Raw genomic sequence first — 26,918 nt, forward strand, 5'->3', positions numbered from 1 at the left:
TTAAACTGTTCCAGTGGAGAGGGCAGTGCCTAGAAAATGTAGTTAATAGGCATGAAGAAATTTCATTTTCTTTCATTTTGTTATATACTACATCAACAAAACAAACTTAATTTTTTCCTGCCCTACCTAAGAAAACCTTTTTTCGTCAGCCCCCAAATGTAAAACCATATCTTGTTAACCTTTGGGATCATTCATATTGGACATAGTAAATATATTTTACCAACTACAATCATTTATTCCTATTGAGCCCATACACAAGCTCATTTTGTAAGAAAATTGATTTTTCAAATTTAATACTAATAAACCATTCCGAAGAAAACATTTTGTGGTAGAGTATAAACCATATGCTGCCTTTTGAAAATATAGTATTACTATACCTGAAAATTGTTTAAGTCTTAAGTATAGTCAAAGCATGAGAATATAAGATTTTCAAAGTAATTGAAGTAGACAAATAAGTAAAAATGAAATTACTTCTAGTTGTTTTTGTACTTTAATCCTTAAGAAAGCATTATCGGTTTTTCTCTTAGTCTTCATGCATCAACTTCAAATATTATTTCTAAATTAATTTTTATGTATTCTGAATTTTTTTCGCAAACACCAAATAAAATGTGCATATTAATATACATAGTAAGATGGGAAAAAGGATATTATATGTGAAAATCTCTATGTACAGGTTACTTTTCTTTTTAAATGTATAAATGTATTCAACCTATAGCTTTCAAAACTATCCCGCTTGTCCGTGCTTCTTCCTGAACTTTATTCTGTTATCTTCTCTGCATTAAAAGAAAAGATGTTTCAGTGACCTCCTTTTTCTTTTTCTCCTTTTTTGAGAAAACGGAGATTATCCTATTTCCCCCTCAACTTTCCACCCCCTACCCTGTTGGGAAAAAAAGAAAAACAAAGCCATTGTAATAAATATGTGCAGTCAGGCAAACAAATTTCCCTATTGGCTGTGTCCAAAGATGTATGTTTCATTTTATATCTTGAGTTCATCACCCTTCTGTCAAGAGATGGGTAGCATGCTTTCATCATTAGTCCTCTGGAATTGTACAGATATTATTTTTCAGATAATACCTTGCTTATGTGTAGCACATTGTTTTGTTTTTCAAAATGCCGTCACATCTGTGAGTTCATCTGATCCTTGTGAGACAAGATGTTGAGATAGGAAAGGTGATTTTTTTAAATCCCTATTACATGAGCAATTAAAGCACAGAGAAGTTGTGGCTTTTCCAGGATTGTATTGTAGGTCAGTGGCAGAGCTACAAAGTGAATTTCTTTGAAACATGCAAGGCTCACTATTAATGAAACTATGCTTCTCGATTTTCTGGTCATTCACATACCAGGCACACACATACCCCAGAACATAGCAAATCAGTAAGATATTAAGTGTTTCACCAACTTGAGTTATTTGGGGACAGGGTTAAATGGAACCATATTTTTAAATGCACACATATTCAACAAGTTCTGCTCTAGGGCCTCATTATGCTGTAGAGAGGATCCCAGATTTTCAAAAGCTATGTCGATACATGGCAGAATCTACCTTGCTAGAAAGAACTCGAGAGTACAGTCCTAGACATGGACCCTGTCTGTTTTTAAGGACTGCCTAGTGCAGAAAGGATAGCTTGGCCACTTGATGAGTTTGTTAGCCACAGCAACCCATGAAACAAAATTTTAAAATGCCCCTCAGTCCTGTGTAGCCTCCTGAGGTCAGCATAGCTCTGTAGTAGGTGAGTGACAGAATGTGCCAGAATGGTAGAAAAGGAGGCAGAGGTGAGAATCACAAAGGTTATGAACCATTGATTAATGTAGCTGTTGGTATTTCAAAATATGAGACTATTGAGTAGAAATGTTCCTGGAGAAACTGAATTAGTATCAATTAACTTTAACGTAGCTGTTGGTATTTTAAAATCTGAGACCATTGAGTAGACATGTTCCTGGAGAAATTGAATTGGTATCAATCTTGACATTTTCACTATAAACAAAGCCAGAAGACTCAGGGAAGTTGGAGTAAAAACAAGAGATAGTTTACAGGATCTCCTTGGAAGGGCAAATAAAGGAGTCGGAAAGATTAGTTTTACTATGTGTACATAGATGACAAGAAACGTTATTTCATTTTGAACATCTTTTATTGCAGTGCTCAATAGTTTTGTTAAAAGATCATAGTGAACATCTGTTAAAACCTGGTAAGACCCTCCAAATTAAATAACTCAGTGGATTCACTATAAAGGTAGTAAGCATGGAGGAAGGCATCAAATTCTTGTCTTGAATAAATTTTTTATGGTCAGTAGGCATGAGGCTTCTGTGTAGGTTACAAGTTTTTGACCTAGCTTGTTCCTTATTCCTAAACTATATATTCCAACATACTTGCCTACATATAGTCAGCATAGACTAATACTAAAAAAGAGATTTGTAACCGAGCAGAAATGACTTACTCATGCTATGGAAGCCGTTCCTAATTCAGATATTTGTGTGTAAGCAGAACCAACTTGCTAGAGAAAAGTTCAAAATTAATACAAAGCCACAAGAAACAAAAATGGAAAAGGTGTGTATTTAAAACAACTCCAACCTGATAAATTTAAGCAACTTGTTGATCCCAAATAATGAGAAAAAATGGAAAAGGGGTCTCTAACACCCATTTAAAAATTTTCTTATTGAAGTTTAACTTGTGTAAGTTGTCATATTGAAGACATTTTTTAAAAAGGTAAAAAACATCTACTCTGAAGTCATACAGAAAGAGATGACAGCAAAGGGAAGAAATTATTTAGAATATAAAGTCATTTAAAAATTTGACAGAGGATGGTGGAAGATTATGAGCAGTATCATCATAAAACGGAGAAGCAGTAGAGAAAAAATCTTGTTTCAAAACTGCTAGGTGAGATATCCATCTGAGTAGAGTCATGCCATGGTAATTTAAGGATGAAACTGATGGGAGGAAAACCAACAAATGCGAGCTAAAAATGATTCACGAAAATGTTTATGACAAACTCTTTTCACCATCAAGGGTAGGGAGGGAGCATTTGAACTCAACATCACAATCCAGATCTTGCCTCAGACCATGCCTTAGAAGATTTAATCTTTTCATACCTGGAACTCCTACCATGAAGTCCTAATTAATGAATGTCTCAGATGGCCCATTCTTTCTGGCCAGCTCCAGCCTTGCTTTACTTTCCTACCCAACCATTTCACCAGCTATTGTACGCTCTATCTCACCCATCCCTTTGCAGTTCTGGAACCTTCATCAATTCTGTTCTGACATTGCTCCTTGGAAGGGTGTGTCATTCTACTTCCCTTATTTCGTCTTACCTTCCTTTTAACTTCTCAAATGAAGTGACCCCTTCTGGTCCCCACTTCCCTTCACTTTGTGTCTCTCTTTATTAGAATGAATCTCCTTGAGGGCAGGGACTATCATTACCTTTGTATTTGTACCCCTAGTTCTTAGCAAATTATTTGGCATATAGTAAGTGATTAATGAAATGCTATTTCATTGATCCATCCCTGCTTTTCCTTGCACATAATACTCAGTCTCCTAGCTCTACTTTTCACTGACAAGTCCCTCTTCCTGTAATGCACACCTTGCTTACCTCCACGTCTTATTTAAATACAAGTAGAAACTTCTACTTTTAAAACATAAATACAACTCCTCTAAGAAAAATAAATGTAAATTGGCCTCTCAGAGGATACCTGTACAAAATCTTTCTTGGTCCATCTAGCTCAGAGTTTCTTAACCTTGGGCCTCAGATCTTTTTTTTAAGTTAATATTTTGATACCCAGATTTCAGTGTAATTGATTTCCCTCATAAACTTATATATTTTATTTTATGCGTTTCAAACATTATTGTGAGAAGGTCCATAGCTACTGAAATCCATAGCTGAAAATGTTAAGAACTCATGTTACAATTGCTAATACCTAACTTTCCTCCCACTCCCCTATTTATGTTTTGTTCATTTTGTACACACTTACTTGTGCACATGATATCTCCTGCTATAGAGTGTAACCTCCTTGAGGGAAGGAACTACTTTATTTTTATTTTTGTATCTCCAATGCCTGGCATAAGTGCTTGTTGATTGACTGTACATGCCCACAGAGCTAGGGGAGATGGTATTGAAGAGAAACAGTAGCTGGCTTTAACCAAGTATACGTAGAGGAAGTCCATGTTGGAGGTGACACAGTTTTGAGGGCAGGGAGGGACAGAGTACAAACATAGTTCTAAAGACTTTGGTGAGGAGTGGTGAAAACTCAGTGAATTTCCTTGATGGCTGCTTTTTAAACTCTTGCCAGTAGCTCTTATTTATATTAATCTCAGCTGGGTCCTCACTACGTCAAGGTATTCCATTTATTCCTCCCAAATCAATTCACTGTTCTACTCTTCATAGTGCCTTTTCCAAATCTTTTCATCCCTTCCCAAACCTCCCATGGCTCTCACTCTCATCAGAGACCTGATCTTATTCTTATTCAGACCTCTGATTGTTAGTATCAAGTAGGACATAATTCAGAAAACAAGTAAATGGTCGCCAGACATGGTTGCCTCTGTCATAGACAAAATTTAGTTGAGAGGTCCAGTTAAAGAGGAGATTTCATATAGATGATTAGGTTGTTTAGATGCTTGTGTTAGCAGATGGCATTGAGCTTTGACAGAGACTTAAATGAATTCAGTATCAACATTTAAAAGAATCTTACCTGCCTATCCACATAGAAAAAGCTAAGTGGATGAAGAATGTCTGCTGTCAATAAATCAGTAAGTAAGCATCTATTAAGGGCCTGCTATGTATCAGACATTGGTAGATCTTGATACAAATGCAGTGAAGTAATTCTTGTTCACAAGAAGCTTACATTCTAATGAGGAAGAGAATAAATATGCACATAAGTATATAGAGAATAAAAATAAAGTTAATAAGTACAAGTTCAGACTATGCTATTCAATGAGATGGATAACCTGTAAGAGTTTTGTCCATATGGGTACCTCAGACACCGAAAATTGACAATGATGAGCCCCAGAATTGAACAGGATGCAGAAAGCAATGAGTGCCTTTCAGAAATTGCAGAGTTCTTTGGCTTCTTTGTGAAACAGAGGCCCATTTTATATCACCATTCTTTCAGTGATGTATGCTTGTGAGTCTTTGAACATCACATTCAAGAATTGAAGTTGAGGATCACCCCGAAGTCAGTGGGAAGTAGGTTGTTGGTGTGAAGAGTAGCACTATATTACAAAAAATTATGAAGGATATCATCAATCAGCATCTAATTATAGAGGAAATTGTACTGATCCCATAGGGAAAATTCAGAATAGTGGAACAGACAAGTACATATACTCCATTGGCATCTTGTGGATATTTTAAAAAACACTCAAGAAAAGCCCCCAGCATGTTAGGTGGAACTTCTTTGGCAAACTTAAGGGAAGGATATACATTAGTTACATGGGATGATAAGCATGATTAGTTACTGTCTGCATCATTAGAGGGAATACCTGCATCAATGAGATTACACATTTATTAGATATATCAAAGCAGGTGTCTTTGTGTAAAATAATAGGTTAACATTTATATAGCATTTACTATATGGCAGGCACTGTTAAGCATGTTACAATTATTATCTCCATTTTATAGATGAGGAAACTGAGACAAAGAGGTTCAATGAATTGCCCAGGGTCATGCAGCTAGGAAGTGTTGGAGGCTAGATTTGAACTCTGGTCTTCTTGACTCCAAGCACGATGCTGTCTCCATTGTGCCACTTATCTGTGGTATATATACATACACCCATTGGTTTGTTACTCTGTTTTGAAAGTGTTGATTGCTTTGAACTACCTATAGAATGAATGTCTAAACTGTAGCTAACTTAAAGAATCCAAAATTTTTGTTTATTGCTAAAATATTCTTTTAAATTTTTTTGTTCTTTTTTTCTTTTTACATTTAAGGTTTATTCCAGATGATATTACATTTGATGAGGAGCCAAAAGACATAGCTTTAGAAGTGGATATAACAACATATAAACCCAAATATTTTACATCTGCAGCAATGGGAACATCAACGGTACTTGAACCAAATGCTCTTTAAACTTTCCAGTAGTTAAAAAATTTTTTTACTTACAAAGATGTGTCAATCATAGTTTAAACACTTCAAGATAAGTTTTTTTTTCCCCCATGATACTTCCATAGCATTTTTGGAAATAGTGGGCTCAAAATACACTATTGTTATGCAGTCATCATCTGTACTTTTTCTAGGAGTCATATTAAGGTTTAAAAAGTAGAAGAGCTGGAAGTAGTATTTGGATATGGCTAAATCATATGGGAGAGGGAGGGATTTTCAAATTAATGTGTTTTTACTACTCTTAAATCTGGTTGTCTTCTCTTGATTTTGTTTTCCTCTTCTTTATTTCACATTTCCTTTGAACTATCATCCCCCTATATATCCCTTAGTCAAAAGTGTGTGGCAGAAAGAAGATTTTCAAAACTAAAGGGAAATATAAGAGTATAAAGTGAATGGAAGGGTTAGTAGCATATAGTTTGGGAAGCAACATTCTAAAATTGATTTTAATATGCCTCATATCACAGCTTAAAACATAAATCTATATGTCCAAATTAACACAGATTCTACATTGAGATATTTGTAAATGTTCTACAAAATTCAGGCTTATAATTTTGCCATATTTTCCTGATTTCCATCCATGTGGTATTTTTTTTTTTAAAGGTAGAGATCACTTGGGATGAGACTGATCATGAAAGAATTAAAACACTAAACAGAAATTTTAAAAAAGATGAACTTCTTGACATGGATTTTCAAGCCTATTTAGCATCCTCCAGTGATGATGAAGAAGAACCAGAAGAAGAGCAACAAGGTACGTGTTGATTTTTATTCTTCTAAAAACCTCTTTGTAGGGGCAGCTAGGTGGCACAGTGGGTAGAGAACTGGCCCTCAAATCAGGAGGACCTGTGTTTACATATGACCTTAGACACTTGACACTTACTATGTGACCCTGGGCAAGTCACTTAACCCCATTGCCTAGCCAAAATAAAACAAAAACCTCTTTGTATATTGGTTTGCAAATATAGGGGCTCTTGACAGTTTTAATTTTTCTCTGTGCGGAGATTTTCAAACTTTTTGGTCTCGGGACCCTTTACTCTTAAAAATTGAGGACCCAAAATAGAGCTTTTGTTTATGTGATTATATCTATCAATATTTATCTATTTAAAATTTAAATGCCTTCACATTATTGTGAAAAGAATTTTGACCTTGCCAAAAAGGGTCTTGGGAACCTCAGAGATCCTGTGATCACACTCTGAAAGCCACTGCTCTATTGCAAAGAATATAAGAATAGCCTGTTGGATATGTTATATCACCTTCCTAGATTGAAGGGGATAATAAACTGATTTCTTGGGAAGAACCTTTATTCTTCCTTTCTCTCCACTATCTCATTCTCTCTCCCAAAAGACCTTATCACATTTTTGGCAACCTAAAAATTTGTCACGTTTCATTCAAATCTGGTGCTTGCTGAGATTAGATAAGTTACCAAAAACCTGAAGAAACATGTCAGGGCTTATATGTTTATTTTTATATTTACTAGATGGATATATACATGTATAGTACTATTTGTACTGTTTAGTATTTGACATATATGTAGTATGTAAAAATGATATTCAAAGTCACCTTAATTTTTAAATTTAAGGCTCTACCTAGTTTTCTTCAAACTCTGTGGCCCTGTGTAGCTGAACATTCTCACATAAAAATCTTTTGAAGTTTTATTCTTCAGAAACCTTCTATAATAGAAGCCTTCGTATATTAGTTCTATCACTAGCTATAATACAGCTGTTGACAAAGGAAAGAGCCATGAGTTATTTATATCATGCTGTTAAACTAAACTTTGCTTCTTTTCCTTACAAATTTTCATTTCATGTAAGAAGCATAAGATTTATTTTCCTCAGTTTTTACTTTTGACATATGATCAGATATAAAGATGATAAAAAAAGTTTTGAAAAGTACTTGAAACTAGATGTCATTTAAAGAGTAACTTCTCAGTTATAACAAGTAGTTTATCCTTATTTTTCTTCATTAAACCCTTTATAAAACAAAGTTATAAGTACCTCAGTACCTTTTTAAAAATTTATTTTTTTTTCAATCATGGAACAAAACAAGAATTTCCATAATACAGGACAATAAAAAAAATGATTGCACTTGAAACTGCAAATCTACCACGTACAACTTGCTATTCTCTCCAAGTATACAACAAAGTTATCATTTAAATTTCTTTTTTTTCTTCCTTCCCCCAACCTGCCCTAGAGATGGCTACCATTAGACACAAATAGGGGTATGTGTGTGTGTGTGTGTGTGTGTGTGTGTGTGTGTGTGTGTATGTAAAATTATTCCCTACATACTTCTATTTATCACTTCTTTCTTAGGATGCAGATAGCATCTTTATTCATATAGTCAAAATGACTTAGTCCCTCAAAGTTGTTCTTAAAACCATATTGCTGTTACAGGGTACAATGTTTTCTTGGTTCTGCTCACTTCGCTCATCATCATTTCGTATAAGTCTTTCCATGGCTTTCTAAGATCAATGGGGTCATCATTTCTTCTAGCACAACAGTAATTCATCACAACCATACACCACAACTTTTCCTTCTATATTTGATAGGTCCTGGTCAACAGTTTTGATTGCTTCACTCTTAATTTCAGTCTATATTTTCCTATCTAAGCTACTAATTTCCTTGGAATATCTTCTAATCTAATTTTCTATTTATTATTGCATATATCTGACAGCAAAAATAGTAAGATCCAAGATGTTATATAACAATGTACTGGAATAACAGTTTGTAGCAATAGAATGCTTAGAACGTGAAAGAAAGGTGGCAGCAACATAAATAAATGACAGCAGGTGACAGTATTAAAGATAGGTAAAAACACTGTTGATAAATGTCTTTCTGAATTATTCTTAAGTTGGATAGTTAAATTTAACCCTAAAATACTCTTGTAATCAAATAACTGTAACTGACATTCTCTAATAATGTGATTGGCTTTTCATTTTTGCTTTTAGAGCAGGGAAAGTTTTTAGTATTTCTTATCCTCATAGAATAACGGGTTTTTCATGAATTTATGCAAGTTTTTTATAGGAATTCAACATCTTTTATTTATATTTAATTAGTTCATTAAAATTGTTCAATTATTTAGTATTTGCTAGGGAACTTGTTAACATTGGAAGTTTAATACTGGAACTTTTCACAGTTTTTAGAGATCTCAAATAGTTTCTTGATTTTCAGTTCTTGGCACCATCCATAATTAAGTATTGTGACTCAGCATACATATAACAGCCTAGGTATTTATTCAAATAAACTTGGACCCTTTTTTCTCACAGGTGTATAAGAGAATATGTTAAACAACTATCCTGAGTCTACTTTTTATGTTTCACGTTATGCTGCTGTATTATCAATTAATGAGAACTCCAAATGGATCCTAGGATTTAAAAGAGAGTGGGGGAGAGAGAGAGAGAGAGAGAGAGAGAGAGACGCCTTAGCAATCATATACTTCCATCCCCTCCTATTACCGTTGAGTAAACTCAGAAGTTCACCACTGAAGTAAGCTGCCCAAATTTATTCAAGTAGTGAATAGGGGCAGAGCTCCACTTCCAGTTCAGGTCTGTTGACTCTAAAACCAGTACACTTCTCATTATATCACAGACAAGGACACAGCGTTGTATGATGGAAAGAGATAAGAGGATCTGGGGTCAGATCTCAGCTTGGTTGTATAACAGTGGGCAGGTTACTTAACCCTTGTGTGCTATGGGTTCTTCTTCTGTAAAATGAGAGGATTGAACACAGCAGCTTCCAAGGTGCCTCCCAACTCTAAACTCTTTCCAAGACTTGTAGTCTAAGATAGGTGGTGACATTCTAGGTTATATTGTTTTTCACATATATTGGTACAAGAGATTTGGTGCATCTGTTGCTAGCAATGCAACAAGAAGCAAATAACTAGGAAAATTTTAACATTAGTATCTTTTTTTTTAATTGATCATTCATTTGACTAAATTTTTAGCATCTCTGCTTAGCAAAATTTTTAAAAACTTAGGTAACGATATGTGATTCCATTCATTTAATAACATATCCACTTGTTGATCATTGGACAAATATTGTCCAAACTGACAACAATGTAATATATGTATAGTGTTCAGTACTTTCTGCTCCCTCTATTTTCATTCCATCACCATTATTGCAGAAGCAAAAGACTATGACATCGGATTTATGAGCTTTTTTGTCTTTTTGTTTAATTGGGCTGTTGTGGGCCGAAAAAGTCATTATTTCATGGTCATGCTTCTGGAGATTAGCTAGACCAATACTGAGTTATGCCAGTCCTTGGACAGCAATTATAAACTGTTACCTAGTACATACTCAAAACCTTTTCACTTGAGCAGAACCTATCAGAACTTATCCATCACTGATATTCTTTTTAAGATTCAAGGATACCACTGTTATCAAGTTGTCAGGGTAAGATTTTAAGTGAACCAATTAGTTTATCTGGCATAACCAAATCACAGCTTTATTGATATTCTTTGTATAAAGAAAACCAGAAGACATGAAAATGTTTCAATTAAAATAGAAGGATAAGTTGCAGGTTGCCATGAGAGAGGTGAATAGAAGTGTTGGAAGAGGTTTCATGATAAGCCTATAGGAAACAATATTTTGTAGAATATTTTGGCATCTTGGTTATAAATACACAAACTGTTATGAAGACAAACATAGCACCAATATCTCTTGCAGAGGATAAGGAAGTACAGATATTCCTCAGAGAACTTGGCAAGATATTCAGGAATGTCAGCATAACTTGATACTTAGTAACTTCACTTGGAAAGTAGGCACAGGGAAGGATGGCAAAAAACTATGTTGGAAAATTTGTTCAGGATTGAGAAATGAAAAAAGGCCAAAAGGCTTATCAACTACTCAGAAATTTCATTTCTTTGGAAAGAGTCAGGAAACTCTGACTCTGGTGAAGCACCATTCTCTCTCTCTCTCTCTCACTCTCTCACTCTTTCTCTATTACACACTGGAAAAGAAAAACAAACCTATATTAACTATGTCTTAATTAACAGAAAATGACTTCTTACCACCTAACTTAGGAGTCATTTCAGAAATTGCATTCTTTGTTTAGTGGGTCAGATCTTTGGTTATCGGGCAAAAGTCAAAATCGGTACCAAAATAGAAGGCGAAGTAGCATATTAATACCAAATTAGAAGACAAAAGTGTGATTATTATTCTCTAAGCATTGCAGCGACACTAATTCCATTATATGTAAGCAAGTTGTTAACTCTGAAAAATGAGAAAAGAATAAAAGAAAAGACAGTGAGTCCATCTCTAATTCTTGGAAAATTTTAACTGTCCACAGGAGCCCCAGTGAGGCTGAAAGGGCCTGGAAATCAAACTATCTCAGCTAGCAAATATTCAAAATCTTTGCCAGGAAGAGAGACATGCAAGCCAAAGGCAACACTAGTTTAGAATACAACCCCATTTAAAAGCCATCATGAAGTTGAAAGACAATTACAAGCCGTATTGCCTCACAAAATAGTGAAAAGTAGTTGAGGGAAAAAGCCTGCAGAGAACTTGACATGCACTCTAATTGGACTAAATCATACAGAGAGTGATTTATAGTTGAAACTGGAAGGAGAGCAATAAATAAATCTGAATTGGAACAGCTCTACTAAACGTTTCTGTGGCAAGATGTCTCATCAGCTCTAAGAGGGGAATCGTTGAATTTTGACTACTGTCACCTTAAGTGTACCCATTATACATTTTGAGGCAGTGGTATGGTTTTTTTTTTTATTTCCTTAAACTGATTTCATCAGTGTAAGGGGAGCTTCCAATGATGAATTTCCTCCTCCAGTGCAGATCAGTATCTTCTCTGCAAGTTGTCTTCAAGAGTTGTACTGGGAAATTAAGTAACTTGCCCAGGGTCACAGTCACTGTTTATCAGAGGTGGGAGTTGATCCCAAGTCTTTCTTACTTGGAGTTGAATCTCTTTCCACTATCATGCTGCTTCTCTTAGTGCTTTTTAAGAACAAGAACATGAAAGCAGAAAGGGGTATTAGCTTGACCTGGACAACTACATACTGAAGAAATTCATGCTGTAGATGACACCATTTAAAGGTTCATGATAGCACAAAGAGTGGAATATTCCACACTACTCCACATGGAAAATATCACACACACACACACACACAGCATTTATACCAGAAAAAAAGAAGATTTAGAAGATAGAAACTGTTATCACATTCCTACTTTCCCATTTCTATAAAATCCTTGCACATAAATAACCTCTGCACATATCAGAGGGATCCTTAAAGAAGACATGAAAAAAATAAGGAGACTTAAATTGATTTCCACAGAAGACCACATCTCCATAACTGTTTCACTTAATGAGATGTTGTGAACATAACATCACTCTGTATTGGTTTGTTAATTTTCCCCTAAAAAAGTACTTGATGTAGTGTAGGGTAAATGCAGCCTTAATAGATTTTCCTTAAACAAGGTATCTGCCACAACTTTGTTTAAATTAAATAGAATTTTTGACAGATGCCGTGGGGGGTAGGGAGGAACCTTCAGTCAGTGATCCGTTGATTATCATAATGCAGCACGTAAACCATGGAAACATACTCACCAAAGATATTTGCCACTGCCACGGAGGATATTCTATACAACTTGGAAATAGAAAGGGACTCCCTATTAGTGGTATCACTCTCCAGATGATAGTGCTTATGGGTGGCACTGTGTTGACTCTGTCAGGCCTAGTAGTAGAGAATCCTAAGCGAGATCTATACTCTTTTCAAAGAAATGGTGTAGCCAGAATTAGTCTTTATTTGGGGGTAAAAGTAAATAAAATGCATTCATTCAGCTCATAATTAATGAGAGCTTTACTATATGCCAGACATTGCTAGGGATTGGTGATAGAAAGACAAAAATAAAATTATGCCTTCCTTCAAGGAACATGCCTTTTCTTTCAGGGAAAAAGTATACCCACCCACATGAGTAAATGCCAAAAATATGCATGATAATTTCTGAGAGACTCTTAGGAAATGAGAATAGCATAGGCCTTGTACCAGAGAATAAAAAACCCATACTGCTCTAATTACAGCATGTACTCAGACAGGCAGCTTATAAGGTTGGTCATTGTATGTAGTTACTTAGCTGGGTTTCATTTGGGAAATTGCAGGGTATTTTTAATGATCCTAAGCTGCTGTCGTGACAGTTTTTCTGTTTTTAAATACCAGTATTCTCCTAATGATAATACATCATGTAATCATAATTAGCATCAGGATTTCAGGACAAAAAAGGACATTAGAGAGATGCATGGTGAGTTTAAGGATGCAACTTTTTTTTTAAAATTGTATACTTTATTTTTCTTCTAATTACATGAAAGACAATTTTTAATATTTGTTTTTTAAAATTTTGAGTTCCAAGTTCTCTCCCTCCATCCCCTCCCCCTCCATCAGACCGTAAGCAGTTTGATATAGATTATACAGGTGCAGTCACTCAAAACATATATTCATATCGGCCATGTTGCAAAAGAAAACACAGACCAAAAAGAAAAATAACAAAAATTAAGAAAAATATACTTTGATCTGTATTCAGACTCCCATCAGATCTTTGTCTGGAGGAATATAGCATTTTTTTCATCATAAGCCCTTCAGAATTGTCTTAGATTATTGTATTACTCATAATAGCTAAGTCATTAACAGGTGATCTTTGTATAATATTGTTCATACTGTGTACAGTGTTCTTCTGGTTCTGCTCATTTCACTTGCATCAGTTCATATAAATCTTCTGAAACCATTCTGCTTGTCATTTCTTTTAGCACAGAAGTATTTCATCATGATCATATACTACAACTTGTTCAGCCAATCCCCAAATGATGGGTATCCCCTCAATTTCCAATTTTTTGATGCGGCTTATTTTCAAGAATAATTACTGTTTAAAGAGTGGTATGACATCTATCATCAAAAGCGTGCATCACCAGAAAAGTTAGATTTTCAGCAGTTGGATATAGGAATGACAGATGGACAATTTGAGTGCCTTACAGGTATTCATGAAAAATTAAAAGAACTAAAGGGAAGGTTCCCAGCATGTTGGGGAGATTCTCTAAAGGATTTATAAGATGTCATAGATGAGAATTGTGTAGGATAGAAAAGCATGGAGTGATTTCAGTCTATACTGGTGAAAAGAGTACCCATATCAATGAAATCACTATGTCATAGAAGTATGCAATACATAAAATTTTCAACAGCATACTTTATCTTAAATATAATCAAATTAATTAGATACTTACTTCAATGTTCTTAAGCACCTAGAAGTTAAAGTTGGTGTTTTTAATGATACCATAGCTGGAATATTCAACTTATTTGATTATAAAAATAAAATACCCTTCACATGTACTAAACCCTTGCATTAGAGAAAAATATGCCTTTATATGAGTTACCCCACACTTCAGAGGTTCAGAAAATAAAGTTTTATTACTGGAAAAAATCAATTTAAAGTAGGCCATCAGAGACTTGCCACTAAAATTTCAACCTGGAAGGATCTTGCTTCTAATTATGTTTTCAGAAATGAGCTTTTAATAGAAAGAAATACATTGCCATTTTGTTAATGTGTTCCTGATGTTTTATCCATCAAGTTATGGGATACATGACAGGATTCCATCCAACATTATTATTGTGGCACTAGGCACAAACAGAAAAAAAATGGATTTCAGCTGTTTGAATGGAAATGTAAAAGTATGATAGGATGGAAAGAATGTCCTAGACTAGTTTTTATTCATTTTTTGAAAAATCTGTAAAAATATTTGTAAGCATTTTCTTTTGCCCATTTTTTAGAAAAATGTTACTTTTTTAGAATTTAAAGAAGAAAAATCTGCTACTATCGATGTTATATAATGTAATACTTCATATTGTCAGATATTTTTTAGGAACCTTTTAGCCACAGATCATAGCTTGGTATGTTTCCATTACACTGCTTCTGAATTTTCTTTTATTGGGGATATTCACTCAGTTCAAAAAGTCTTTTGTTTTAAGTGTTTGAATCCAAGACATTAATTTATGTTTTTGACCTGGGGAATCACAGTGGGAGTTTAGGAACACGATTTTTATACGTACCAGCTTTTTTTCTAATGGTTATTGCACGCAGTTTTTTGTAATACTTGTTTGGAATCTGGCAGCACCTTATTTTATGGATTTGGGAAGAGGAGATCTTGCCAAGTTACACAAATTAACCAAAATGAATCCTTATCTGCTTACTTTATTTTCAAACTAGAACAGAGAGCCCATTAGAAAACAGGTTTGCTAACTATCAGATCTCAAATTCCTTCTCATCCAATATCTCCATAGTAAGAGCAACTTCTTTTATCTCTCTGTCTTGGGGCTCAGTTCTCATATACCAAATTAAGGAGATGTCCTTTTATCTCCTTTCTGCCATCAAACTCGGGGGCTGAATACATTTGCCTACGTTCTTACTTTCCCCCATGTTTACCCATCTTTTTTTCCTGAACATCACAAGGAATATATTACTACTACTATTAATAATAATAATAGCTAACATTGATATAGCACTTTGAGCACTTTACATATATTATCTCATTTGATTCTTGTAACAACCTGTGAGGTTGTTTCTGTTATTACCCACATTTTTTAGAGATGAGGAACTGAGGCTGACAATGACACACAACTATAATTTGTGGGAGAATTCAAATTCAAGTCTCTCTGACTCCAAATGAATTTCAGACTCTATTCATTGTGCTGCCTATTAAGGAGAAATGCATAGTTGCACCCCTTGCGTCTAATGTAAAAGCAGAATGTAATGGTAGTTGGACATCTGAATTAAACAGCATGTTGGATAGGAATCTCCTTGATCCAGGGCCATAGGTCTCTAGTTCCAACATCCTCATTAGTGAGTGAATCAAAGAATAAATCATAGGAACAATCCATAATTATATTAAAAAGAATGATAACAATGAGATGACATACCAAAAGACTATAGAACTTAAAAGATAGTTTTTTGGGGAACCTGAAAAACAAATTACCAAAATCAGATAAGGAAAATAAGAACTGATCAATGTGAATTCACAGAATAAGAAAATAAAAAATTATCATAAACTTCTATAAACTATTATTTGCCAGCAAAACTGAGAATTCAAAAGAAGTTGACAAGTATCTAATAATTTAAAATATCAGACTAATAAAAGATGGATTAGAAATCTTAACCTAGTCTCAGAACAGAATTTAGCAAATTGTAAATTACCTACCAAAGAGAAAGACCCTTGGGCCAGATGGAGAAATTGTAAATTGTATCAAATGTTTAAAATTTGTAGCATAATGTAACAAGACTTCTGTAGCATAGTCTGTAACATAACTGTGCTACAAAAATAATGCACTGTTGTACCTCCAGGATCAAATATGAAATCCTGTCTTTGGCTCTTTTCTACCTTTCTAGTCATCTTACACCTTGTACTCTACCCCCACGTACTCTGTGATACTGTAACACTGTCATCCTTGCTGTTTCTCAGGACACTCCATCTCCTTGTTCTGGGCATTTTCATTTGTTGTACCCCATGCCTGAACCTCTGTCATCTTCCTCCTCTTCTCTATCTCCTAGCTTCCCTGGTTTCCTTCAAGTTCCAGCCTAAGTCCCATCTACAAGAATCCTTCCCCATTCCCACTTAATGCTAGTGGCTTCCTTGTGAAATCATCTCCCACCCTGTATGCTTCCTGTCTGTGCATAGCTGTTTGTATGTTGTCTCCTTCCTGTAGTAGTCTCTGAGCTTCTTGAAAGCAGGGACTGTTTTTTTTTGCCTTTCTTTGTATCCCCAGTGCTTAGCATATTGTCTAACACCTAGTAGGCACATAATAAATGCTAAATGGCTGGTTGACAGAATATTACTCTGTCATCTAATCTATTGAAATGTGAATTTGATGGATTATGTCTTTAACACCCTAATTTCTTTAGGCCTGGCTTACTTTTGGTAATAGATAGTAGATTTGAAATATTATTATGTTTTTCTTATGCTTCCTTTTTTTTCCCCCATTCCTTACCAAATTTGAAGAAACTTTTAATGGGTCAAATTTACAAAAATGCATATGTTTGCATAACTGTTGGTATATGATTCAAAATCCTGCCCATTTTCCAACCACAAACATCTGAAATATCATTGAATATAATCAAATATTTACGAACATCACATAAAATTGTAGAAATTTGAACCTTAGAAATTATCTAATCCCATGGTTCTTAATCTGTGATCTTTGGTTTGTTTTTTAAAATATTTTGATGACTATAGCTTATATAATTGATTTCACTTTTAATCCTGTTATTTTATACATCTTTAAAAATCTGAAGAAGGATCTACAAAGGCTTCACCAGAATGCCAAAAATTTCAATTAACACAAAGGGAATGAAATCTAGGCTAACTTCTTTATTTTACTGGTGAAAAAAAATGTGTCACAGAAAGATTTAAGTTCTAATATCTGAGTCATATAGTGAGTTCTACAAGCAAAACAAATTCAGGGATACTTCCAGTAGAGCACACTTAATTGTGATTTATGATGCATCCAGAAATATCAGGTTTAGTTACTTTTCAAAAATCAGTTTTAAAACTTTATTTAAAAAATAATGGTAGGGGGCAGGTAGGTGGCACAGTGGATATAGCACTGGCCCTGGAGTCAGGAGGACCTGAGTTCAAATCCAGCCTCAGACACTTGGCATTTACTAGCTGTGTGACCCTGGGCAAGTCACTTGACCCCATTGCCTAGCCAAAAAGCAAAAAAAAAAATTGTAGAAAGTTTTGTGTGGTTGAGAGTGAAGAGATGTGAGTTATTTTGGTTGTAGAGTATAAATAGGTATATTATTTCACAGCCTGTATTTAGTAGTTGTAATTTTTTTTATTTAATGAAGAAAGTAGAAATTTTGAAATAATATGACGTGATAATGCTAGCTTTATATGAAATTAATTAGTCTTCATTTAATCATAGCTGCCGAACTAGATTGACCTTCTTAAGTTTGGAAGGGTTCTTTTATTGGGGATTTATGGTAGCAAATGCTGGTTGAAAGATTCTGTACTTTGCATATAGAGCAATACTTAACATGCTTCTTTTGAATCTGGGTTAATAATCAATATTCATTTTATCTCATGGGTTATTGTTGTTGTTGTTGTCATTTTTAATGAATGTGTTAAGCTAAATTGTTTCTTTATTAGGTGGTGATGAAATCAGTGGGGCAGAAGATGTCAGATCTAAAAAGAGCCAAAAGGATGATGATGAACAAATTACAAAGTACAGGCAACTTTTGCAGCTTATTCAAGAAAAAGAAAAGAAATCCAAAGACAATGACATGGAAATGGAAATTAAATGGGTTCCAGGTAAGTTAAGTCAACTAGCATTTCTTTAGCCCCTGATATATGCTAGGTATTTGTGCTTAATGCTGGGGCCACAAAAAAAGGCAAAAGCAGGCCTTGTCTCAAGGAGCTCACAGTGTAATGAGGGAGATAGCATGTAACCAATTATTTATAGATAATATGTACATTATCAATCAGGTATACTCCCAGAGGGAAAGCTCTATGATGAAGTAGGACTGGGAAAAGCTTTTTGCAGAAGGTGGCATTTTAGCTGAAACTTGAATGAACAGTGGAGATGAGGAAGGAGAAAGTTCCAGGCATGGGAACGTGCCGATGAAATTAATGCTCGAGGTTGGGACATAGAATGTCATGTGCATGGAACCAATCAATATCACTGGAGCTCAGAGTACATGGGATTGAGTAAAGTGTAAGAAGACTGGAAAGGTAGAAAGGGATTGGGTTGTGAAAGTCTTTGAAAGCCAAACAGAGGATTTTATATTTGATTCTGGAGGTAATAGAGAGCCGCTGTAGTTTATGGTCAGAACTGAGTTTTAGGAAGATCATTTAGACAGCTTAGTGGTAGATAGATTGGAGTAGGGAAAGACTGAGACAGTCAGACCCACCAGCAGGGTGTTATAATAGTCTAGGCATGAGGTGATGAGGGCCTGAACCAGGATGGTAGCATTGTCAGAGTAGAGAAGGAAGTTAATGCAAATACTTGACCATTGAATGAGTGTGAGGGTTAAGAAAGAGTTAAGGAGTCATGGAAGCAGGAGTTATGGAGGAAAGAAAGACTATGAGCCAGACACTGAATTCATTGAGAAAGAATCAAGAGTGTTCTGAAGGTCTGTAGACAAAAGCTACCAGATATTTGCTTGGATAATAAACACAGTTCAAATGAACCTCAAAGGAGGAGTGATGGTGGGCATGGAGGTGGCATAGAAGTAGCAAGAAGTATTCCAACATCTCCCACCACAGCCAGCAAAAGTGCAACCAGTGCTGGAAAGAGTAATCCAGGGAGAACTATGTATGTACCTACCTAAAAAATTTTTTTTTTCATACTGAATTTCACAAACCTGAGTAGATTTTTAGATTTAGAGAAAAAGAACATTTATTTGAAATAACTGTTAATTACTAATGTGATATTAAAAAGAAGCAACATGCTTTTAGTAGATAGATGATGAACTTGGTTTTAGGAAGACCTGAATTCAAGTTCCACCTATGACACACTATCTTTGTGACTCGTTACAACTCATTTTATTTCTCTATGCCTTATATAAATCCCTAGGATTTCTTTATAAAGTTATGACTAAATGACAGGTCAGCTTCATGTTAGTAGAGAATTTTCCCATATCTGGAGTTGTACACACTGATAAAATCTCAAATTAAGTAGTAAAAGAACTATGACGTTGGGCATTTTCATTCTCTGAGATCATCATCAATAGTAATAATCATAACAATAACTAGCATTTTTATAGTGCTTATTGTGTGCCAAGCACTGTGCTAATCTCCTTTTTTCAGTTGAGGAAACAGGCAAACAACTTAAGTGACTTGTTTAAGGTCACACAACTAGTGTCTGATGCCAGATTTGCACTCAGATCTTCCTGACTCCAGGCCTACTCTCTATTCCCTGTGGTACCTAGCACCTAGCTACCTCAGCAAATGAGGTTAGACAAAGTGACTTCAAGGTGCCTCTTAGCTCTAAAATCTTTGAACCTTTGTTTCTTTTGGCCTGGAATGTACTAATATCTCTTTTGGTTCTGTTTGGACTCTTTTTTTTTTTTTTTTTTTTTTGGATAATAGTGTAATCATTTTTATGTGTTAGCAAAAGTAGGTCCTTGATTCTGGTTGAAAGTAATAAAACTTTCATTTTTTTAAAAAGTGCTCTTTATTTCAAATGATTTTACTGTTTTAGACTGACTTTCTTCCTTGTCCTAAGTGGATTTGTATCTTAAGTGTGCTGTGAATATCTAAATAAATATACCATAAGTGATTATTGCCATTTCAACCGTCTTTTTTTATTTGAGAGTTAGCATGGAAAATCAGGTAGCTAGGTGCATAGTGGCTAGAGCACTGGGCCTGGAATCAGGAAGATTCATCTTCCTGATCTGGCTTCAGACACTTAGTAACTGTGTAACTCCGGGCTAACCCTGTCTGCCTCAGTTTCCTCAACTAAAATGAGTTGGAGAAGGAGATGGCAAACCACTCCAATATTTTTGCCAAGAAAACCCCAAATGAGGTCACAAAGAGTCAAACACAACTGAAAAATGACTGAACAAGCAACAAAATGGAAGAACAGAAAAAGCAGTGAATTTGGAGTTAGAGGATCTGGCTTTAAGTCCATAAGGGTGGATTGACGTGCCAAGGTTACACAGACAGTACCTTAGCCTGGATTCAGTTTCCTCATCTATAAAATGAGATTATTGGGGCAGCTAGGTGGTGCAGTGGATAGAGCACCAGCTCTGGATTAAGGAGGACCTGAGTTCAAATCCAGCCTCAGACACATAACACTGAATAGCTGTGTGACCCTGGGCAAGTTACTTAACCCCATTACCTAACCAAAAATAAAAATAAATAAGTAAAAAAATAAAATTAGATTATTGAACTGGATAACCTAGGATCCTTTCCTACTCTAAATCTATAGTTCTATAAAATTAATGCCATTCTAATACAATGAAAAACATGTTTAGGCTAAATGGAGGAGTACAGAAATAAAACCCATTGCTATGTTTTTGATTTATGTTACACAGTTTTCCAAGCACAAGCAGATCAACAAACATATTTTTTTAACCAATCAGCAATCCTGCTTTAGTAGATTATGCTTTTTTTTAAATAAGTGCTTATTTCCTTAGTACTGACTAGTTTATAGAAAGATAATTGTATATTCTTTTTAGATTGCAGCATATAACTCCATAATATTTTTTACAATAAAAACACAACTTTTGCTTTGGTAGTTTTTATTCTGGAAATAAGTAGATTAGTATTTATTTTAGCATGTACATATTAGAGTTAGCAAATATTAATTATGGCAATTGTACCAAAATTGTTATTCTATGTAGCATTGAGGACTTAGGATATTAGGATAATTTAGTATTTTGTACTTTGGGGAAATAAATGCAAGGCTAAGAAAATGAAATACAGTACTGTAGGTAAGAATTGACTGAAGTCTGGAAAAAAAGTGTAAGGGAAGATATGATAGTTTTAAAATATTTGAGTACTGTCATGTTAGAAGAGAAAGGAAACTTGTTCTATTTTGTTTGAAAAGAAACAAGTAGAAAACAATAAATGTAAATTAGAAGGAGATAGATTTCAGCTTTATATAAAAAAGGGAGTAGGAGAACTAGATTTGTGGTTTCTTTGATATAGGGAACTCCTAGGTAGGTGAGGAAGCTCCCTCTAGCAATGTAAGTTATCACCTTCTCTGCAACAAAAGTTAGGTGACTTTCCTAGGGTTGCCCAGCCAGTATATGTCAAAGGCAAGTCTCAAATCCTGTTCTTTCTAGCTTCAGGATGGCAGCTTTCTATCCACTAAACCATGCTGCCTCTCCCTACATAAGAAAGAACTTTGTAAAAATCAACATATTCTGTTGCTGGATAACTGTCATAAATTCCCTAGTATTCATGCTTAAAGAGCACAGAATGCCTGAAACAGACCATAGAAATTTCCCAGGCCAGTCACCTCAATTGACAAATGAGAAACTAGTTAGTGACAGATTGGGAATCCAGTGTTCCTGCTACCCAGTCTGTTACTTATACCATTATACCATCTTATATTATTCAATCAAAGGCTAGATAGATAGCCCCATCCAGGTATTCAGTGAACATTTGTTAAGCTCCTTTTATGGTTAAGAACTGTGCTATTTGCAGCTTGACGTGCTTTATAAAGACAAAAGGTAGCTTACATTCTACAAGGGAACATATTATATGTAATAATAACTGATATTGTTTAATTGAAAGAAAAAAACTTTATTTTCATAATCTCATTGGAGCCCCACAACCCTATAGGCCAGCTACCCTGGGTATTATTATCCCTATTTTATGGGTGAGGAAATTGAGGCCAAAAGGGTAAATTATTTCTTTGTGGCTATAAATACAGGATGTACAAAGGTAGAATTTAACCAGGTCCTTTTGACTCCACTATATTCACTATGCCATGCTGCCTTTAAGACTTTTTCAGCAGAGATATAGATCAGTAATAATGAGCAGGATAAGTATCGTGTAGGAGGAGAATTTTTGCCTTGGAGGTGATGTCTGAGCTAAGTTTCGAAGGAAGCTAGGAGTTTTAAGAGTAGAAGGTGAGGAGGGACTCCTATACAAAAGTACAAAGATGGGATATGATTTTTGTACTGTTAGTGGCTGATGAAAATGGACTCTTTTTTTAAAAAAATTTATTAATTTACTTTGATTTGTCAACAATCATTTCCATAAGCTTTTGAGTTTTAAATTTTCCCCCCCTTCCTCCCCCTGATAGAGGCTGTACATATACATTCCTATTAAACATATTTTCACATTAGCCATGTTGTAAGGAAGAATTAGAACCAATAGGAGGAACCACAGGAAAGAGGAAACAAAAGAAAATCGAAGAAAAAAATAGCAAATAGTATGCTTCGATCTGCATTCAACTCCATAGTTCTTTCTTTGGATGTGGATAACATTTTCCATCACGAGACTTTTGGAGATGTCTTAGACCCTTGCTTTGCTGAGGGATTAAGTCTGTCAAAGTTAGTCATCCTACAATGTGGCTGTAACTGAGTACAACGTTCTCCTGGTTCTGTCCACTTCACTCAGCATCAGTCCATACAAGTCTTTCCAGGTTTTTCTGAAGTCTGCCTGCTCATCATTTCCTATAGCACAATAGTATTCCATTATATTCATATACCACAGCTTGTTCATACATTCCCCAGTTGATGGGCATGCCTTCAATTTCCAATTCTTTGCCACCACAAAAAGAGCTGCTATAAACATTTTTGTTCATGTAGGGCAAATGGACTCTTAAGACCCTTACAATGCTTAATTCATGATAGATGTCAAGTTTTCTGTCAGATTAGAAGTATTACTATTAAGTTTTAGTCACCAGTGGAGTATATTCTGTTGAATTAATATTTATTTTGAGTTGAAGTAGTAAATTTTAAATAAACCTAAATTCAAAATGAATTTATAAGAAATATTTTTTGTCAAATATTCAGAGTTATACAAGAAATATAGAGGTATGTCAGAAGTCCTTCTCTTCTTGGAGGAGATCTACCCCTCAGCTTCATGCATTTAGCCTTTTAAATTTACCAGTTGTCAAAACACAATATAACTAAAGGATATAATGAAAAAGAGATGAATTTGGCATCTAAAGTCGTGTGTTCAAATCCTGCCTATGCTACTTCACTATTTGAATGAATTTAGAAAATTTACTTAACCTCAAGGCCTCAGGTTTTTTTGTCTTTAAAATGTCAGGGGATAAGACTAGGTGATTTCTAAGGGCCTGCCCTCCTTTAGATTTAAGATTTTATGATCCTGTAAAGTCTTTAGTCAGATTATCCGAATAGGTCTCAAGAGGGAGTGCAGCCCCATGGAAATCTTTGTATCTGTCTTTTTCTTTTTTTAGATCAATATATGTTTTTTTCTAACAGGTCATATCTCTTTGTTGAATAACAACTACCCTAATTTATTTTAGTTCTTCACTTTCTTCCTTGCTCTGTGTCTCTGCTATAATTTTTTGTTCTCTATAACTAATTCAATGGAATATTTGTATTTTTATCTGATTCTCACTCTTGACTTATATGACCCTTGTTTGATTTTTTTTTTTGCTATGCTGGTGGCTGGAGGTATATATATTTCCTGCCGCTACAGCAACTAAACCCCTGAGAGATATCTCAGAAATCAAGAGTATAGTTGTATGGACTGATACAGTTCATTTAATTGTTTCTCAAGGAAATTCTCCTAATTTTACAGACATACACACATATATTATATGCACATAACATTGCATGATATGATACATTATGTATAGTAACATGATTACATATTTAATTCTATAAATTTGGCATTCTATTCCCTTAATCGGTAGGATGGTGCTTTAAAAAAAGTAGAATTTTTTCTGCCTTTAAGAGATAGTCTATGATGCTATACTTCAGTTATCCACAGAGTGTCAGTGTAAGAATGCATTAAGTATCCTAAATAAATTTTAACATTGAGGCTTGGCTATTTGTTATTTTTTAAAACACATAATTTTCAACTATTCATAAATTTTGAAATCAGATTATAAATTGCATGTGAACAAAATTTATCTGTAAATTCAAAGTATTATTAGATAGGACAGATAACCAAAGGTCCAGTAGAAGTTCCTATGGAAAGGTAACTCCTAAACTAGCATGTCATTTTGTATAGAATTAAACAGTAAATTATATTTGAAATTTCATATATAAACATCACAGCACAGTTTCACTAATTTGAACTAATTCAGAGAAAGAGTAAAGCAGGTTCTGGGTTATTGAGTTATAGAATATTTGAAAAAAATAGGCTGTTTTAAAATGTTCACCTACAGAACAAGTATACTGTTACTGGTAAAATGTTAAGCTCCTATAAAAGTAGCTGTTCTTTAGATATTTTTTACTTCTGTCCCCAGTGCCTCTCACAATGGTTTGCACATAGTAGGCACATAATGAGGGCTTATCGAATTGAATCATAGAGTAATAAAGGATTGTCAAATATAGGTCCTACAAGCCTTCAACTTAGACATCACTGAATGTGTTATCTGTGCAGAACACACTGCTACGTGCCATGGGAATTGCAAATAGGGATAAGATGTGGTTCTAGCCCTCAAATATTTGACAATCTAGTAGGGAAATTATACACAAATTTAATATAAGGTATAATTTGATCATCAATTTATGATCAAAAATACCTGTTATATGCCAGATTCTATGACAGAGTAACGTGGGGTTAAGGAGAAAATTGTTATGGATGAGGGAAATAAGAGAAGGCTTCTCGGAAGAGGTAGCACATTTTAGCCTGGCTAAATGGGGGTAAGATTTTCCTGTACAGAGATGGGTAGAAAGGGTATTTCAGTCAAAGAACTTGCTATGAACAAAAGTACAAAGTGGGAAATGTTCAGGAGTAGCAAGTAGTCCAGCTTGGCTTTGTTGTAGAGCTCATTAAAGAAAGTATTGTCATTAATTATCACAAAGTTTGAGATTTGGAAATGACTTCAGGAACCATCTAGTTCAACCCATAAACATTGTAACATACTTGACAAATAGTTTCCTGCCTTTGCATAAAGACCCCTAGGGAGGAGGAACCCACCCCCTCTTGGGTGATAGCCCATTCCACTCTAGAACTGTTCTTATTGTTAGGAAACTTTTCTTGACGTCAAGCCTAAATTGGACCTTTTTCAGTGAACTTCAGCTTATTCCTCCTGGTTCTGCCCTCCGGAATGAAACAGAATAAGTCAATAAAAGGTCCTCTGCATGATAGTCCTTCAAATACTTGAAAACAACTAAAATATAATAATAACCCCTGAGTCTCTTCTAATGTAAACATGTATAGTTTCTTCAAACAATCATCATAAGACATAGACTCAATGCCCTCCTCTGAGCACTTTCTGCTTTATCAGTGTCTTTAAACCATGGTACCTAGGGAGACCTAAAGAGGACAGAATACAGTGAAACCGTCACCTCCTTATTCTTTGAAGCTTGCCTCTCTTAATTCACCCCAAGACAATAATAACTCTTTTGGATGCCGTGTCACACTCCTGATCTATGTTGAGCTTGTACTACACTAAAATTCCTAATTCCTTTTCAGAATATCTGTCTGTCATGAATCTCCCGTCTTACATTTGCAAAGCTTTTTTATTCAGAAGTGTAAGACTTTACATTTACTCCAGTTGGTTTTCATCTTATTAGATTCAGTCTAACACTGTAGCTTACCACGATCCTTTTATATACTAATTCTGTCATCCAGAATGCTAGCTATCCCTTCTTGTTTTGTGTCATCTGCAGATCTGATGAACATAACCATCTATGCCTTTATCAAAATTATTGAGGAAAATATTAAAAGGCACAAGATCAAGAACAGATCCTCTAGAGTATTCCATTTTTCACCTCTTGTCATGTTGACATTGAGCCATTGTCAAATAGTCTTTGAGTCTACCCAGCTAACCAGTCCTGAATTCATTTAGTCTAATCTACATCTCTATCTTCTCCAAAAGAGTAAATTAAACTTTCATATCAAAAGCTTTGCTAAAGCCTAGGTAAGCTATATCTTTCATATCCTCCATCTACTAGTTTAGAAATCCTGTTAGAAAAAGAAATGAGGTTATTTTGGCAGTCTGTATTCTTGATAAAATCACACTGGCTCTTTGTAATCATCTGTCTAGATGTTCACCAATAATCAATCAATCTCTCTCTCTCTCTCTCTCTCTCTCTCTCTCTCTTTCCCTCTCCCTTTCCCCCCCCCCACCCCAATGCAGTCGGGATTTGGTGACTTACCGAGGGTCACACAGCTAGACTAATAATTTCTTGAATTGTCCATTCTAGAATTTTCCCAGTAATGAAAGTCACAACTCACTAGCCTAAAGTT

General features: G+C 34.9%; 1 protein-coding gene across 2 annotated transcripts in view; it reads left to right on the forward strand.

Annotated features, from left to right (window-relative positions):
* The window catches only part of ESF1 (ESF1 nucleolar pre-rRNA processing protein homolog), a 98,683-nt gene that overhangs the window by 21,468 nt on the left and 50,297 nt on the right, over nucleotides 1–26,918 (forward strand). For both annotated transcript variants that reach the window (XM_027840390.1, XM_027840391.1), the window contains exons 7-9: nucleotides 5,912–6,026; nucleotides 6,684–6,831; nucleotides 18,213–18,374. In XM_027840390.1, coding sequence (XP_027696191.1) covers nucleotides 5,912–6,026; nucleotides 6,684–6,831; nucleotides 18,213–18,374 — 425 coding nt within the window. The remainder of the gene's footprint in view (nucleotides 1–5,911; nucleotides 6,027–6,683; nucleotides 6,832–18,212; nucleotides 18,375–26,918) is intronic.

Source organism: Vombatus ursinus, unplaced genomic scaffold (assembly GCF_900497805.2).
Source record: "Vombatus ursinus unplaced genomic scaffold, bare-nosed wombat genome assembly UNPS02014841.1, whole genome shotgun sequence".
NCBI lineage: Eukaryota > Metazoa > Chordata > Mammalia > Diprotodontia > Vombatidae > Vombatus > Vombatus ursinus.